Source organism: Myotis daubentonii, chromosome 21 (assembly GCF_963259705.1).
Source record: "Myotis daubentonii chromosome 21, mMyoDau2.1, whole genome shotgun sequence".
Lineage (NCBI taxonomy): Eukaryota > Metazoa > Chordata > Mammalia > Chiroptera > Vespertilionidae > Myotis > Myotis daubentonii.
In genome coordinates this window covers 154,915-168,896 of record NC_081860.1, presented here as the reverse complement: position 1 = coordinate 168,896, position 13,982 = coordinate 154,915, and the positions used below count along the sequence as shown (strand labels likewise).

General features: G+C 46.0%; 1 protein-coding gene across 1 annotated transcript in view; it reads right to left on the bottom strand.

Moving 5' to 3' along the window:
- The window catches only part of SCAPER (S-phase cyclin A associated protein in the ER), a 162,673-nt gene that overhangs the window by 78,456 nt on the left and 70,235 nt on the right, over positions 1-13,982 (bottom strand). Inside the window, exons 21-23 of the mRNA XM_059678318.1 lie at positions 11,531-11,667; positions 8,861-8,926; positions 2,506-2,632 (exon numbers count right to left, since the gene is read on the bottom strand). Of these exons, the coding sequence (XP_059534301.1) occupies positions 2,506-2,632; positions 8,861-8,926; positions 11,531-11,667 (330 nt within the window). The remainder of the gene's footprint in view (positions 1-2,505; positions 2,633-8,860; positions 8,927-11,530; positions 11,668-13,982) is intronic.

Here is a 13,982-nt window from a genome sequence, read left to right as displayed (position 1 = left end):
TGAGTGCTGCCCACACCCCACTGGTCACTGCCAGGTGCCTTCAAATCCGTCACTGGGTACTGGACTCTGGCTCTAATGATTCTGGAACTCCAGGCAGTTTTCCAAACAAAAAGAAATGGTTATTTACAACCCTAAACTGAAATCATAAATGTCATTTGCTGAATTTCACAGAAATGTCAGTGTAACTCTCCCAACAAAATCCCACATGAAGTGAGTCTGCCTGGGCGAGGTAAAAGGGTTTTAGTTATAAAATAAGAAAGGGCCTGACTGTGGGTTCGTTCAGACCACCTGGTGGTCCTGCAGCGTATACTCTGAGGACAGCTTTGCAGCAACGTTTCTGATACAGACCATTTAGACTGGGAGCCAGACGACATTTTTCTCCCTAAAATTATAAGGAATCAGTGGTATTCCAGTAAATTGCCCCTTTGTGAATGAAATAACTTTAGGTTTTCATCATGAATACCCTCCTTATAAAGATTATTTTACTTTTTCCTCAAAAATTCTGTGATTACTTTAATCTAAAACAATATTCATGAGATAAGGTGTACACAGTGGTATTTTCAAGCAATTGCCCTTAGTCCAAAGTGTAAGTGCCCTTCATAAAACCCTTTATAATGATTTTACGATAACTATGGGGATTTTTCCAAGGCACAGCAAACCTCCAACACCACGGCTGACATCGACCGGGTCCTGAACCCCGTCCCTCAGCGTGGAGCCTGTGGTCCTGCCCGTGCCACGGCCCACACGCTGTCTCGCTCCACACAGGACCACTGTCTGCGGCCAAACGCAGCTGAGCACACCTTGTAAGTAATTGGTCATAATTCCACCCCCGAGCAGACGTCTTGACCAGACCAGCCACCGTGTCACCTGGGAACTTGCTAGAAATACAAAACCTTGGAACCCACCCCATAACCACTGAACCAGAGAGCCAAGGGCAGCCCAGCAACTGTTTTAACTAGTCCTCTAGGCGATTCTGACACAGACTCAGTCTGGGCTCCTGCTCCAGAGACATTCTCATAGATCTGCTCTGATACAGGAATGTGCAAGCAGCACTGTCTGTCTGTCTCTCTCTCTCACACACACACATCCAATTCCTGAAAACAAATGTTTATGCCAGGAGAATGGATTAAAAAACTGTAGTATTGACACAATGAAGTATTCACTGTATAACAGAGAAAATAAGTGCAAAACATCCATAACTTATAAGCTTAAAAAAACTTAGAACCATAACTGTGAATGTTATAATTCACAAAGGTCTAGAGTATATTTTATAAAGGTCAAATACAAGCAAGATTAAGTAATACCTTATTTAACAATACATTTATGTGATAAAGCAATAAACCTATTTTTAAAAAACAAAGAAAAGCCGCCCCTTTAATTCTATGCAGTGTCTGCTCAGAGGGAGCCAAAGTGGTGGGTGAGGCAGGGTCACACCAGGAATAGTCCGCTTCTTACATTGGGGTGGTGAGTTCACAGCTGCTGGTTGCACTTAAGTTACTTTTATCACTACAGTCTTTTTAAAGTATAAAATGTTATATAATAAAGTTTAAACCCAGAAAATAAGAAAAAATATATGCCCATTACTTTAAATTAGGAAAATTAGAAACTACCTAAGATATAAATTGTCTAAACTGTGATACATTTTTTGGTTAAAAAAATGTTAAAGACATGAGAAATTATTCATGATAAAATTTGACATAAAAATTTTAAAAAAACACGTATAGTGAAAGGATTAGGAAAAAATATAATGAAATGTCAACAGTGGGCATTACAGGGAGTTTTATTTCTTTGTACATTTAAAATTTTCTATAGTGAATACTAAAGACTTGTAAAATTATGAAGGACTAGAGGCCCGTTGCACGAAGAGGTCCGTGTAATAGGCCTTCCCTTCCCCTGGCTGCCGGCTCCAGTTTTCCTCCGGCACCCGGGACCCAGGCCTTCGCTCCGGCCAGAGCCTTCAGTCTTCACTCCACTGCTTCGCGCCTACATATGCAAATTAACCACCATCTTTGTTGGGTTAATTTGCATACTCTCCTGATTGGCTGGTGGGCGTAGCAGAGGGACGGTCAATTTACATGTTTGTCTATTATTAGGTAAGATATTTTCAACCGTCATTGAAACATTTAATGATTGTAAGTCATTAAAGAAAACAGCCAAATCTTCTGCTGGTAGAGGAAAATTGGTGTTTTGTGAAAATTTATGATCTATGAGCTTTATGACTCAAAGCTGTATATTTTCTGCTATAAAATTGTATGTCTTTATTGATATGATTCCATTTAAAATAATTTCATTTTGTTTATGTGGAGAAAAATATGACCTAAGGAACATTTTTTGTTGTTGAGGACTTCAATTAAAACAACTGGAAAAAGGTCAACTTAATTAAGAACAAAAGGAAATCATCCGTCAACGGAAGGCTGACTGGCTTTTGGAAACACGACAGAAACGCACACGCCTTAGAGAGGAAGACCACAGAGACAGGGGCCGAGGCCAGAGGCTGGTTCCTACCTCTTTCTCCAGGATCCTAGCGATCTCTCCCAGGGTCCGATCCAACGCGGACACCTTATTGTTTGCCCACGACCCGCTGTCTTGGACTTGCAGCTGCTTTAGAAGGTCTTTGGCCAGTCGCTGAAGCCTTCAACACAAAATGAAAGGGAAGGAATGAGTGAAAGGGAACGGCGCCATTCATGAGTGAGACCACAGTATCTCATTTTTCAAAACTTTCTGAAACAAAAGTTACTCCCATTATTGTATTAGAAACTGCTCCCCAGAGCACCTGGGGGGAGAACAAGCAAGCACCCCCAAGGCTGGTGCGGCTTCCTGGTCACCAACAACCATCCAGTCCTCACCCACCAGCAGAAGCGGACGGCACCGTCTGTGCACGGGGCCGGGGAGGGCAGTTGTGGCCGTCACCACGGTGAACAGAACTGGAGATGCCGAGAGGTGAGAACCTGAGTGCAACAACCTGAGCAGGTTTTTTGTTGCTGTTGTTAATCCTCACCAAGGATATTTTTCCCATTGCTTTTTAGAGAAAGTGGGGGGCGGGGGGGAGAAAACAGCGATGTGAAAAAGACACACTGACTGGTTGCCTCCCGCACACGCCCCAACTGAGGACAGGGAGTGACCCCAATGAGACACTTTGGTGCACAGGCTGTCGCTCCAACCACTGACCGACACCGGCCAGTTCAGTGTTTCATATTTTGATTCACATCTTTAAGCTGGCTTGTACATTATGTTATCAGCATTGCCAACTCTTAACATCAAACTCCCCATGGTCCAATTTACAGACAATTTGGAATTGCCTGCCGACTGCTAATGTCATTTACTTAGACAATCAAGCTATTACCTGCATTTCACCAGGAAATACTACACATTACCTAGATCCTGGGGTTCTTCAGTAAGGGGGCTGCTATCCTATTTCTTGTGGCCCCTATTTCTTCTGTTTCTCTGTGAGCAATCTTTTCCTTTCCACTCACTTGCTTCAGCATCTCACCAGCTGACACTACCCTCGCCCGTCTCTCGTGTCCTCGCTCACAGACCCTGCTGCTGACCTTCACCTTTATCTGTGATGGATTCCAGAGGCCGTCACTATAACCACGTTCTTGTAAACAGGTCACCTTCCCCTCCCGTTTTGTTACTCCCAGTGCCACCCCGGCAGTGACCATCACTGTGCGGCTCTCACTGGGGGCGAGGCTGCATGTCAGCGCGGCGCCATTCATCTTTTTAGCTGACTGATAAGTATCTGCCAGGCTTTCCCACTCCATGCAACAGGCTGCTCTGACTATGATCGGGATCCGACCCATCTGTCAGGCTGCCCCTGCCCATTCTCCACAAAGACTTGCTTCACACACTCCCCAATCCCTTCAAAACCCCCCTTTCTTTCTTCCTCTTGCTTTCATAAGATCTTACATTTTACAGGCAATGGGAGCTATTGTGATGAACAAGAAAATCCTCACTTTCCTCCACGAATCCTCAGGCCTCTCTGCACGTCACCCACACGCTCCTGTTACAACTGAGGGGACTGCCCCTCCCGTGTGGGCTGATGCACCCCAGTCCACGCTCCGCGCTCTTCCAGGATCTGTACCCTCTTTCCTTCCCGCTTCAGTGTCTGCAAATGCTCCCACCTCATCCTCCTCTGGGAAAGTCCCCCTGATCCCTTATCAGCGTCAGCGTTCTCCTGGTTGCCCAGCCCTGGCCACTCGTCACACAGCTCTCCCTCCAAGAGCCTCACAGCAGAGCCTCCTGCGAGGAGGGGAGCTCCACATCGGGACGTCCCACACGGCGGCTGCTGAGCCAGGAAGTGGTCAGTGTGACCGAGGAAGGGAAGTGTAAGCCGCACTGGTTTTAATGTTGAAATACGAACAGCACACGTGGCTGGAGGCCGTCATGCTGGATGGTGCGGAAGGCAGGGGGGGCTCCAGGAGAGGGTCCTGCCTCCTGCTCGCGGCACAGCCACAGCCCAACACGCTGCCTCCTCACACGTGCCCCCGGCACACCGCCAGGGAACGGCCGAGAAAGGGTCTTCTTATGTTCTTCACCCCGCCCACAACCTCAGAGGTACACAGCACTTCCATGTACAAAACCTTATTTAATCCTCTGAGAACACTGTCCCTTAGTGTTATCCCTGTTTGAAAAATGAAGAAACTAAGGCTCAAGAAAATCAGGTGACTTCCCAAGATCTCATAACTGGCAGAGGTGTTACTGGGACAGAAATCTAGGCATGCGATCTTTAAATCCCAGGTTTTATCTCTAAACCATATCAGTTAATTCAAAAAAGGACATTTACTCTCAAACTAATAATAGGCTAGAATACAATTTCATCTATAGCTGCATTTATGTAAAAGTTTCTCAAAAAAGGCAACAGTAAATGCAGCTAAAAAAAGACACTGGTGAATTCCAGTTTAAACCTCAGCTACTCATGTGAGGTTACTGCGATACGTGAAACAATGAACACAACTCCAAAGCCAAAATACCCGTGCTTTAACCTGGCTCCAGCACAGACCGCACGTGTCAGCCCGGGAGGCCATGGAACTCTCCGAAGCTCACTTTCTTCATCTTGAAAGTGGAGGAAACGTACATATATTTCCTCTCCAAGCTTTGGAAGATCACAGGTAAATAATGCAACATACCGAACATCATTCACTACAGTGGACATTCAATAAATGTTCAACTATTATTACTACTCATTGACAGAAAGTTCTCAATCTAACAAAAGGAAAAAAAACAACCAGTAAGAGCAACATTTTTTTTCCCCCTCTAACAGTTAGAGTCTAACTGAATATGGGCTGGAGTCCCATCCGATTAAAGTTACTGACCTTATCATGTGGAAGAATATTGGCAGCGAACTTCACGGTGTGATAGATAAGTAGCCACTCCAGCTTTTGGCCTGCACACCATGTAACTAAATACCCAGCCCAGCAATGGATGCATGTGAATCCAGCAGTACTCTTACCAGGAATGCTCACATTCCACTGAAAACCAGAGTTACTTGGGGAGGCACAGGACCATTTTAATTCACAGAGTACAAGAGGCTTGTATTTCACCCCGAGGTAAATCAAATCCGGGATTCATGTGAGCCTACCCTTCAGGGGAGAACGCCAACTCCAGGGGACGCTTGAGTAACACGAGCTAGCCCTCTGCCCCACTGCTGCCGCCACAAAAGCACCAGTGAAACTGCCCATCTCGAGAACAAACGCCTCCGGTTTTGTTTGATTCACGCTATGATCACAGAACGTCACAGCACTGAGCTCTATTTTCCTTACAGGGCAAAAACAGGAGCTGTTAGAGGGCGCAGTTTTTAACACAGAAAACGTTATTCGGATTACTTCTGGCAGATAATTTTTCTAGCATGAAGGAGAGTGGAGGCTTTGTAACGCCTGGGCTAAAATATGAGAAGTGTCTGTCAGGTAAATGACTCTGTGGAGAATGTTGTACAGTCAGATATGTTCTTCTCAAAACTTGAACAAATTCCAACAATAATTCTACGTTCAAATCTGTCACTGGTGAATGTGAGATGTAAGAGTATCTCTGGAAGGAACCCTAAATTTTATCACAGTGAAATTTGGGGGAGTTTGTTGGGATCACTGGGAAGATCTGCACAAGTGTAAGAAGAGACTGGGTCCACTCTGGTGTGTGGACAGAAGACAAACACTTTATCTTTTCTTATTTTCACCTCCTCTATTTGAAAGGTACACGGTTTAAATTTAGGATTATTGGTTACCCTTCTATTTCTTTTCAAATATATTTTATTGATTTTTTACAGAGAGGAAGGGAGAGGGATAGAGAGTTAGAAACATCGATCAGCTGCCTCCTGCACGCCCCCTACTGGGGATGTGCCCGCAACCCAGGTACATGAATCGAACCCGGGACCCTTCAGTCCGCAGGCCGACGCTCTATCCACTGAGCCACACCGGTCAGGGCTACCCTTCTATTTTTAAACAATATGCTTAACCTTTATTTTTAAATATAAGAGCTCAAAAAATCCCTACGTAACCCATCGGTGACTAGATGTTTAAAATCATGAAGCGGAATGAGATGGATGAGGGAGTGATTCTCCATTAGTAACAGCGATGGTGGGGGTCAAGAGGAGGAACGAGAACCAGGCAAAAGGTCAGCAGAAAGCAGGCTGTCAAGTGAGAGGACAACCCAGAGCAGCCGGCGGCCTGTGTCGCACACCAGCCCCTGGACGCTGACCTGCTGGACTGAGTGCAGGCTCCCTGCACGGGGCTGTGGACTCGGCCAAATGACTTGCTCTGGCCGTGGGGCTGGAGGGGCGAGATATCCCCTGTGGATACGGAGGCGGCAGCCCTCCCCAGAGCAGGCCAAACCACCCCGGGCGCGTCCTGAAGGGATTCTGCACACGCCCGCGTGGCCTCCCACTCCCGGGGCCCAGCCAGATTTCCACACAGGCTGTCACGGGGGCAAGGAGCGGGAGCTGCAGCAGAGGCCTCCGCTGTCCTGAGGCCACGGCTCAGAGCGGCTTCTGCCGAGGTCTGTGGGTCAAGCTGGTGAGAGGCGAGAGCACGTTTAAGAGGAAGGGAAGCGAGTCCACCCGGGTGGAGAAGCGGACATGTTACAGACACACACCTCAGAGCCCCTCAGCTTCCGCTGGACGTCTCTGCCAACACCGCACCACGATCCTCAAGTTATTCACTGTCCTCAAATTCTTGGCTCTAGTTCTAGATTCTTTTTAAAAATCTCTCCCCATCAGTATGTATTATTATTTGTGTGCCCATGAAAAGCTGTTTTAACTACATATCTGTTAGCTTGGTCCTACTTTAGTCTCCTTCAAAAAATTTTTTTTGTAGAAATTCTCATTTATTTTCCCATATGTTCTTTTTCCAAAAAAATTATCTTTATTGTAAAAAACATTACGTATGTCCCCCTTTTACCCCCTCAACCCACCCTTGCCCCCTCAGGCCATCACATGGATTCTACCTCTATTTTAAAAAGGCTGTTATGTAATTGGAATCACAGTCCATATGTAGGAAAATTTAAAGAGAATTTGCCACACTGTGACTTCCATCCAAGAGTGTAATTCGTCTTTGCATTTACACAAGTCTTATTTTATACCCCTGATAGCATGTTAAAGTTTTATTTTTATATAGGCTTCATACATTTCTTGTTGAGTATATTCTTAAATAGTTTATTTTTATATTGCTATTGTAAATGATGTTTATGTTCTCCAACTGATTATCAGAAAGAGAGCCATTAATTTTCATCCCCTGGATATGTTGTTGCATAACTTCTGGCAAGTGACTGACCCTCTTAAGGCTCAGTTTCCCTGAAGAAAAGCACCGAGCTGTGAGGAATAAATGAGTCCTCACACGTAGAGCCTGGCGTAAGGTAAGCGCTCAGTAAACGTTACCTACTAGTAATAGTATCACATTCATTCGGTAATCAGCCATTTCACTGACTTGATTCTCTTGTTCTATTGGTTCTTCACTTGATCTCGGGGGCTTTTTAGCTCTACAGGATCCTCATAGTCTTGGTAATTTTGTTCTCCTCTGTGAAAGGTTGTATTTCCTTTTAGAATGGCAATGGCTAATAGTTCCGAAAAATAATAAAAAAATTATCTGATGGGTGTCTTATTTCTGAAAGGCGGTAATATTTCTATTCTGAATGTAAGCGTTGCTACATCAAAATGCTACAGCATATCTATCAACTATGTAATTAGTGATAGTACACAATTTGTGCATTTAAGTGTTTCCTGACCCTTTCACCATTAAAAACGTCATCTTTGTATGTAACCGTTTGCCACAATTGGCATGTTTCACTGAGCACCATGAAGCCTCCAGTGCGCTCCTAAGCCCCAGACTCGCACGCCTTTCCTAAGACACTGCAACCTGTGCCCCATCACCAAGGAGACACCCTTCCGCCCCGCACCTCTGTGGGCCGCCAATCAGAGAACAGCTGTTGCGTCGTTACACTCACGCCGAACGGGAGTCCAAATCCTCCTCTGTCCAAGCCACCGTCACCCGACTCCTGACGGAGACCCCCGGCAGGAACCGCAGTTGTGCCAGAACTACTCTGTCAGGACAAGGGGCGTTTAGGACGAGGTGGTTCTTGGCTGAGGGCCTGCCCTGCGCACTGAGGACTGTTTAGCAGCACCCGGGGCTCCACACACGTGGTGGCAGCGCACCATCGACCGAGCTGTCATGACCAAGAAGTTACCCCATATCCCAGACGGAGACCAAGGTCCCCTGGGAAACCGCCCCCAGCTGGACACCGCTGTGTTAGGAGAGTGAAGTCCTGGGCACCAGACACCAAGCCCATGCTCACAGGCGCACGATGGCTCAGATAAGCTTTGCTGTAGGCAGAGACTAAAGAAACGGAGAACTAAAATGTCGGATAAAATACTCACTTTGCTTTATAAGGTGAGTCAGAGCCAGAATTTTTTGTTTCCATTAAACTTTCATATTCCTTGGCCCTGAAAAGACAAAAGTGTAATCACTGTTATTTTGCTGCTAATTTTTTATAACAAACAAACAACCTTGGCTGTGTTTTTCCTCTTCCAAAACTAGGGACATTACTACATTAACTTTAACACTTTGATTTCTGAAACTGCTTCTTTAAAATACTATAAATGCTGTCATAAAAGACCTGAAAATACATTTTTCTTTATGGATAGAAAGCAGATTCATAAAAACACTACTGAATTTAAAGATGCTAAAATCATGATTAACTTTGAAACCATATTAAGTTTCTATGAAGTAGTTGAGCTGGCTGAGTATTTATGAACTCAAAGGCATATAATATGCAATATTAAATATAGATAAAGAAGGGTAATTTAACTTTAGAAATAATTTCAAAGCCGGTAGAAACTATTTGACCAGACACTCAAGGCTCTGCCGTGTTTTGCTTGTGCTTTTTATACGGACTAAATGCCAAGTGTCTGCAAACAGCCACCGTCTCACTCGGCTCCACTTGCCTGAACCAGGCAGCCGAGAGCCGCCCACAGCCACCGTCTCACACAGGTGTCGCTGCAGCAATCCACTAATGTTGCTTAATCTGTCGGTTTCTCTTTGGGGAGGAAAAAGCTACTTTAAATTTTAACTGCTCACCCAAAGGGTCCTCCCATCGAAGAATTAGTGCAACAACCTATGAAAGAATTAGCCACAATGTATACCAACCCAGCCAGCAATGGCAGGTGGAAAACTAAACTCTGCTTCATAAAAAATGTGAAAGACACAAATTATAACAAGCCTAACAGGGAAAAAGCAAACCAGCGCAGGTGATACCTGGGAACTAAATAACTAAATCAGAATAAATATTAAATTATGTATAATTTAAACCTACATATGCTCAATGCTATCGGCCAAAATATTAAGACATATCAAAACGGGAAAACAGCCACTTGGTAGCTGCAAGTAAGCATGACCTCGGGTGAAAGGTGGGAAAAGTAACTGTGAGGCAGGGGAATCTGTGCCAAGCTCTGTGCGGGACTGTGTAAGGACTGTTTCACACGGTCTGGAAACTCGACCCGGTATCATTTCCATCTAACAAAGAAGAAACTGCGGCTTTGGAAGATGTCTGTGATATCAAAGCATACGCTTATCTGGGGCTTGAAGTGCAGGCAGTGAGAAGGTACGAGCTAGCGTGGACACCTGTGGGAAGAGGACACCTGAGGTTTTGAGCGAAGAAAACGACATGATCTGACTCGCATTTGACCAGCCCGCTCTGGCTGGAGTGTTTACAACAGACCGAAGGGGCAAGGGCGGAAGCAGGGACAGCAGCAGAGCAACCTCCCCCCCCCCCCCCCCCCCCCCCGGCAAGAGGGAGCCTGGTGCAGGGCCAGCAGTGACGTTTGATATGAGACTCTGAGTCTATTTTAAAGCAAACCTAACATTATTTGCAGTTGGATTAGATGTGAGGTTAGTGGGAGAAAGAGAAGGGGCTGTGTTGGGGAGGGGAGAGCAGGGCCTTGCTTGGGGCATACCAACTTGGAATAACACTGGAGACATACACTTGGTAAGTGGAGGCTCTTTACAGCCACAGGACTGGGTTAGCTCGAATGTGCACACAGAGAGGGAAAAAGAAGTCCAAAGGGCCCATGGCCTCCCAGAGTCCGGAGGTCGGCAGGCTCTTTGCATAAACTAGGAATGAAGGACTATCACCCCCCGAGTTTACTGCGGAACCACTTCTAGAAACTTGGAGGGACCTCAAAAACACAATCAAAAACCTCTTCTGCCCTTTGCGTCCGTGACCGCTCTGAGGCTGACATGATTCTGTAAGAGGAAATGGAGCCTTTCGTTGATTACAACGTGAAGTCGGAAACTACAGAGCTGACCACCACTCACCATTATCTACCCACGTTTCCCTGTTCCAGGGGTCAAGCTTCTCCATCTTTCGAGATATTTGGGAACAAAGGTATGACAACACATTCAGGCTACCTTCTCTCAGATCACCTGCTCGGGAGGCACTGCACTGTGTCCTCGAACAAGACGCATCCGTCATCGGGGGTGGCGGAGCTGCGAGGTCACGCTGCGCCACCAGCTACCTGGGCCTCAGATGTCACTTCGAGGCTGATGATAAACTACAGGTCTGACAACTCACTTTCCATTTCCAGATATTTCTTGAACTTTTTCTTGTTGTGACAGGCAACCAAATTGATTAAGCCTAGTCATGGGATTTAACACTACAGCCAGCAGACTTCTATTTGTTGATTGCTATTGATTTTCTTTAATACTTCATTTAAAAATCAATAGCTGGGAAGAAAAATCGGCCTGGTTTACACATACTAGACATCCCACCGCATGCTGGGGGAGGCACAAGTTTGGCAGGGCCGCTGCATCAAATTATAAGAAGAGCTCTTAGCAGGTGAAGGCAAGGGCTTTAGATCGATAGGCAGTTTTCTTTCTCAATCAAAGAAAGTGGCTATAAATTAGGCTCATCAGTGTTATTTTCGAGGCTTTCTTGAAGTAAACAACTTTAAACTTTTTGTGGGGATTAGAGGGTCTTCCTTGAATTTACATGAAAAAGAATACATCACTGATAGTTTTTCTTTTTTGTTTTTTAAGGACAGTTATGGTACCTGGAGTTCATGCGGGCTTTAATCTTTTTGGCCTTTTTTTTATTTTTTTGCCGCTCTTCTCCATCTTTCAAAGGCTCTGGTGGAGCTGTACTTTCAACCACAATGTCAATAATGTACTTCTTTAAGGAAAGATGCTCCTGCAAAATAAATCAAAAAGTAAATATGACAAATAAAAAATAACACAGTATTGCTACGGGCTTACAGTAAGTATAAAAGATTACGCAGCCCAGCAGGCGTGGCTCAGTGGTTGAGTGTCAGCCTATGAACCAGGAGGTCACAGTTTGATTCCCAATCAGGGCACATGCCTGGGTTGCAGACTCAATCCCCAGTGGGATGTGTGCAGGAGGCAGCCGGTCAATGATTCCTTCTCATCACTGATGCTTCTCTCTCTCTCTCCCTCTCCACAAGCAATAAAAACATATTAAAAACTAAAAATAGCTATCATGAAATGGTATCTAGAACTGACTTCAAAATATTATTTGGGGAGTGGGTGAGATGTCTGTCGGCGAGGCAGAACTACCACAAGGCCACCACTGTTAGGGCTCAGCGATGAGTAAGTATAGGGAGGCTGGTCACACTATTCTGTCTACTAGGGGGTATGCTTTAAATTTTCCACAAAATACCAGTTTGGGAAACATTTATCTTGTATGAAAAAATAATTTGTACACCTGAATCCTAAAATTCTGTCTGGCTTACCCAAGTAAGTGAAATAACAGTATTCCTCTCTCAAGCATCCTCGAGCTGAACCCCAGATGCCATTAACACCTGTGCGCACCATTCAAGTGCTGAAGTGTGCGCTGCCAGCGTGAACCTGTCGTGAGAACAGGAGACAATCTCCTGCAGAGAAGTGGATGCAGACTGAGGAGGTGCCCTACACGAAGAAGCACGGTGTACATTATTGATCCAGTCGCCTTCCTTACCTGGTCTTGTTACGTCTGAGGCTCTGGGAGGGGGCACAGGTCAAGTGGCTACTCTCTTGGCCTAGAAACAGAGCTGACCCCAAACAGCCAGGCCCTGCCTTAGTAAGACGAAGGTCCGAACGCTTTTCACTTCACTCCACACCCAAATCTGTGCGGACAAGGACGCCAGCAGAATCCGTCCCGACACTGACCGTGCTGCACAAGGTCTGGCATCAGTACACCTGAGCAATGCTCGCACACCTGCGTACACAGGCCAGCAGCCTCCCTCTCCCTCAAACTACCCTTAGCAGGAGTATAGTCCATATAATCTGGTTGCCTAATTATTTTTCCTCCCTGATCACTGTGCTAGATTCCATTGTTCTAGATTGTTCTAGATAAGATTTGAGCCCTGCCCTAAACCATAATCTTTGGGCTCCAACCCTTTCTTAAAACCCCAAGGAACTGGCTAGGACGAGAAAAACACACAGCAACCCCTGCCCATCTTACATGAAATGGTGCTGCTTCAAGTTCTCTACAGCGCTGGCCTCCCCAGACCCTCTGTTCTCTGTGAACAGCTAACTAGGCCCAGAGCCCCAGTTTGCTCAATATATAGTAAAATGCTCAGGAAAAAATACAGATACTGTAAATAATGTCACTTTTGTAGTTACCATAAGGAAATAGAGCAATACTAAAATCTCTCTCTATAAATATCTTCATTGTAGTGAGATTTACAACAAAATATTAGTAGTAGGGATTTGATCACACAAATTATGGCCCATGATCAATATGAGACTGACAATCAGATTTCATGACTTTTAAGCAATAGTAACACTAAAAACATTCATCGTATAACAATAAACAAAAATTCAGGACTCATATCTATGTAATACAGTTTATATAGATATAAATAAGATTTACATGATCAAAATGTTAATAGTAGGCATTATTCTTTCTAAAACATTCTGTAATTACTATCCTATGTAATGAAAGCCCAATATGCAAGTGTCCCCTCGGGCGGTGGTTCGGCCAGTTCGACCACTCGCTATGACATGCACTGACCACCAGGGGACGGCGCGGAACATGGCGGGCGTCGGCGACACGGCGCTGGCAGCAGGTGGCAGTGAAGGTGCTGCCAGCCCCGATGGGCCCTGATGACAGCAGGACCATGGCGGAATGGTGGAGCAGGTGAGCGGGTGGTGCCAGGCCAAGGTGGGTGTGAGCGAGGTCCGATCGACCCGCCGATTGCCCCACAGACAGCGACCGGCGTTGGCGGTGGGGGGCAGGGCCACCACCCGGCTCCCAGGCGCTGAGGGAGCTGGGCAGGGGGCCTGGCCCCAGTCAGTCGTCCCACAGGCGGGATGGTGGAGCATGAGGGGGCGGCACCAGTCCACGGCGAGGTGCCAGGCGGGGCTGTGGGGCTGCTCGGCTGGGGGCATGAGCTGGGGTCCGATCCCCGCAGGCCACCCCGAGGGACCCACCCATGCACGAATTTGTGCACCAGGCCTCTAGTATATTAATATTTTTGTTGCAAAATTAATAAGAAAATGCAAGGA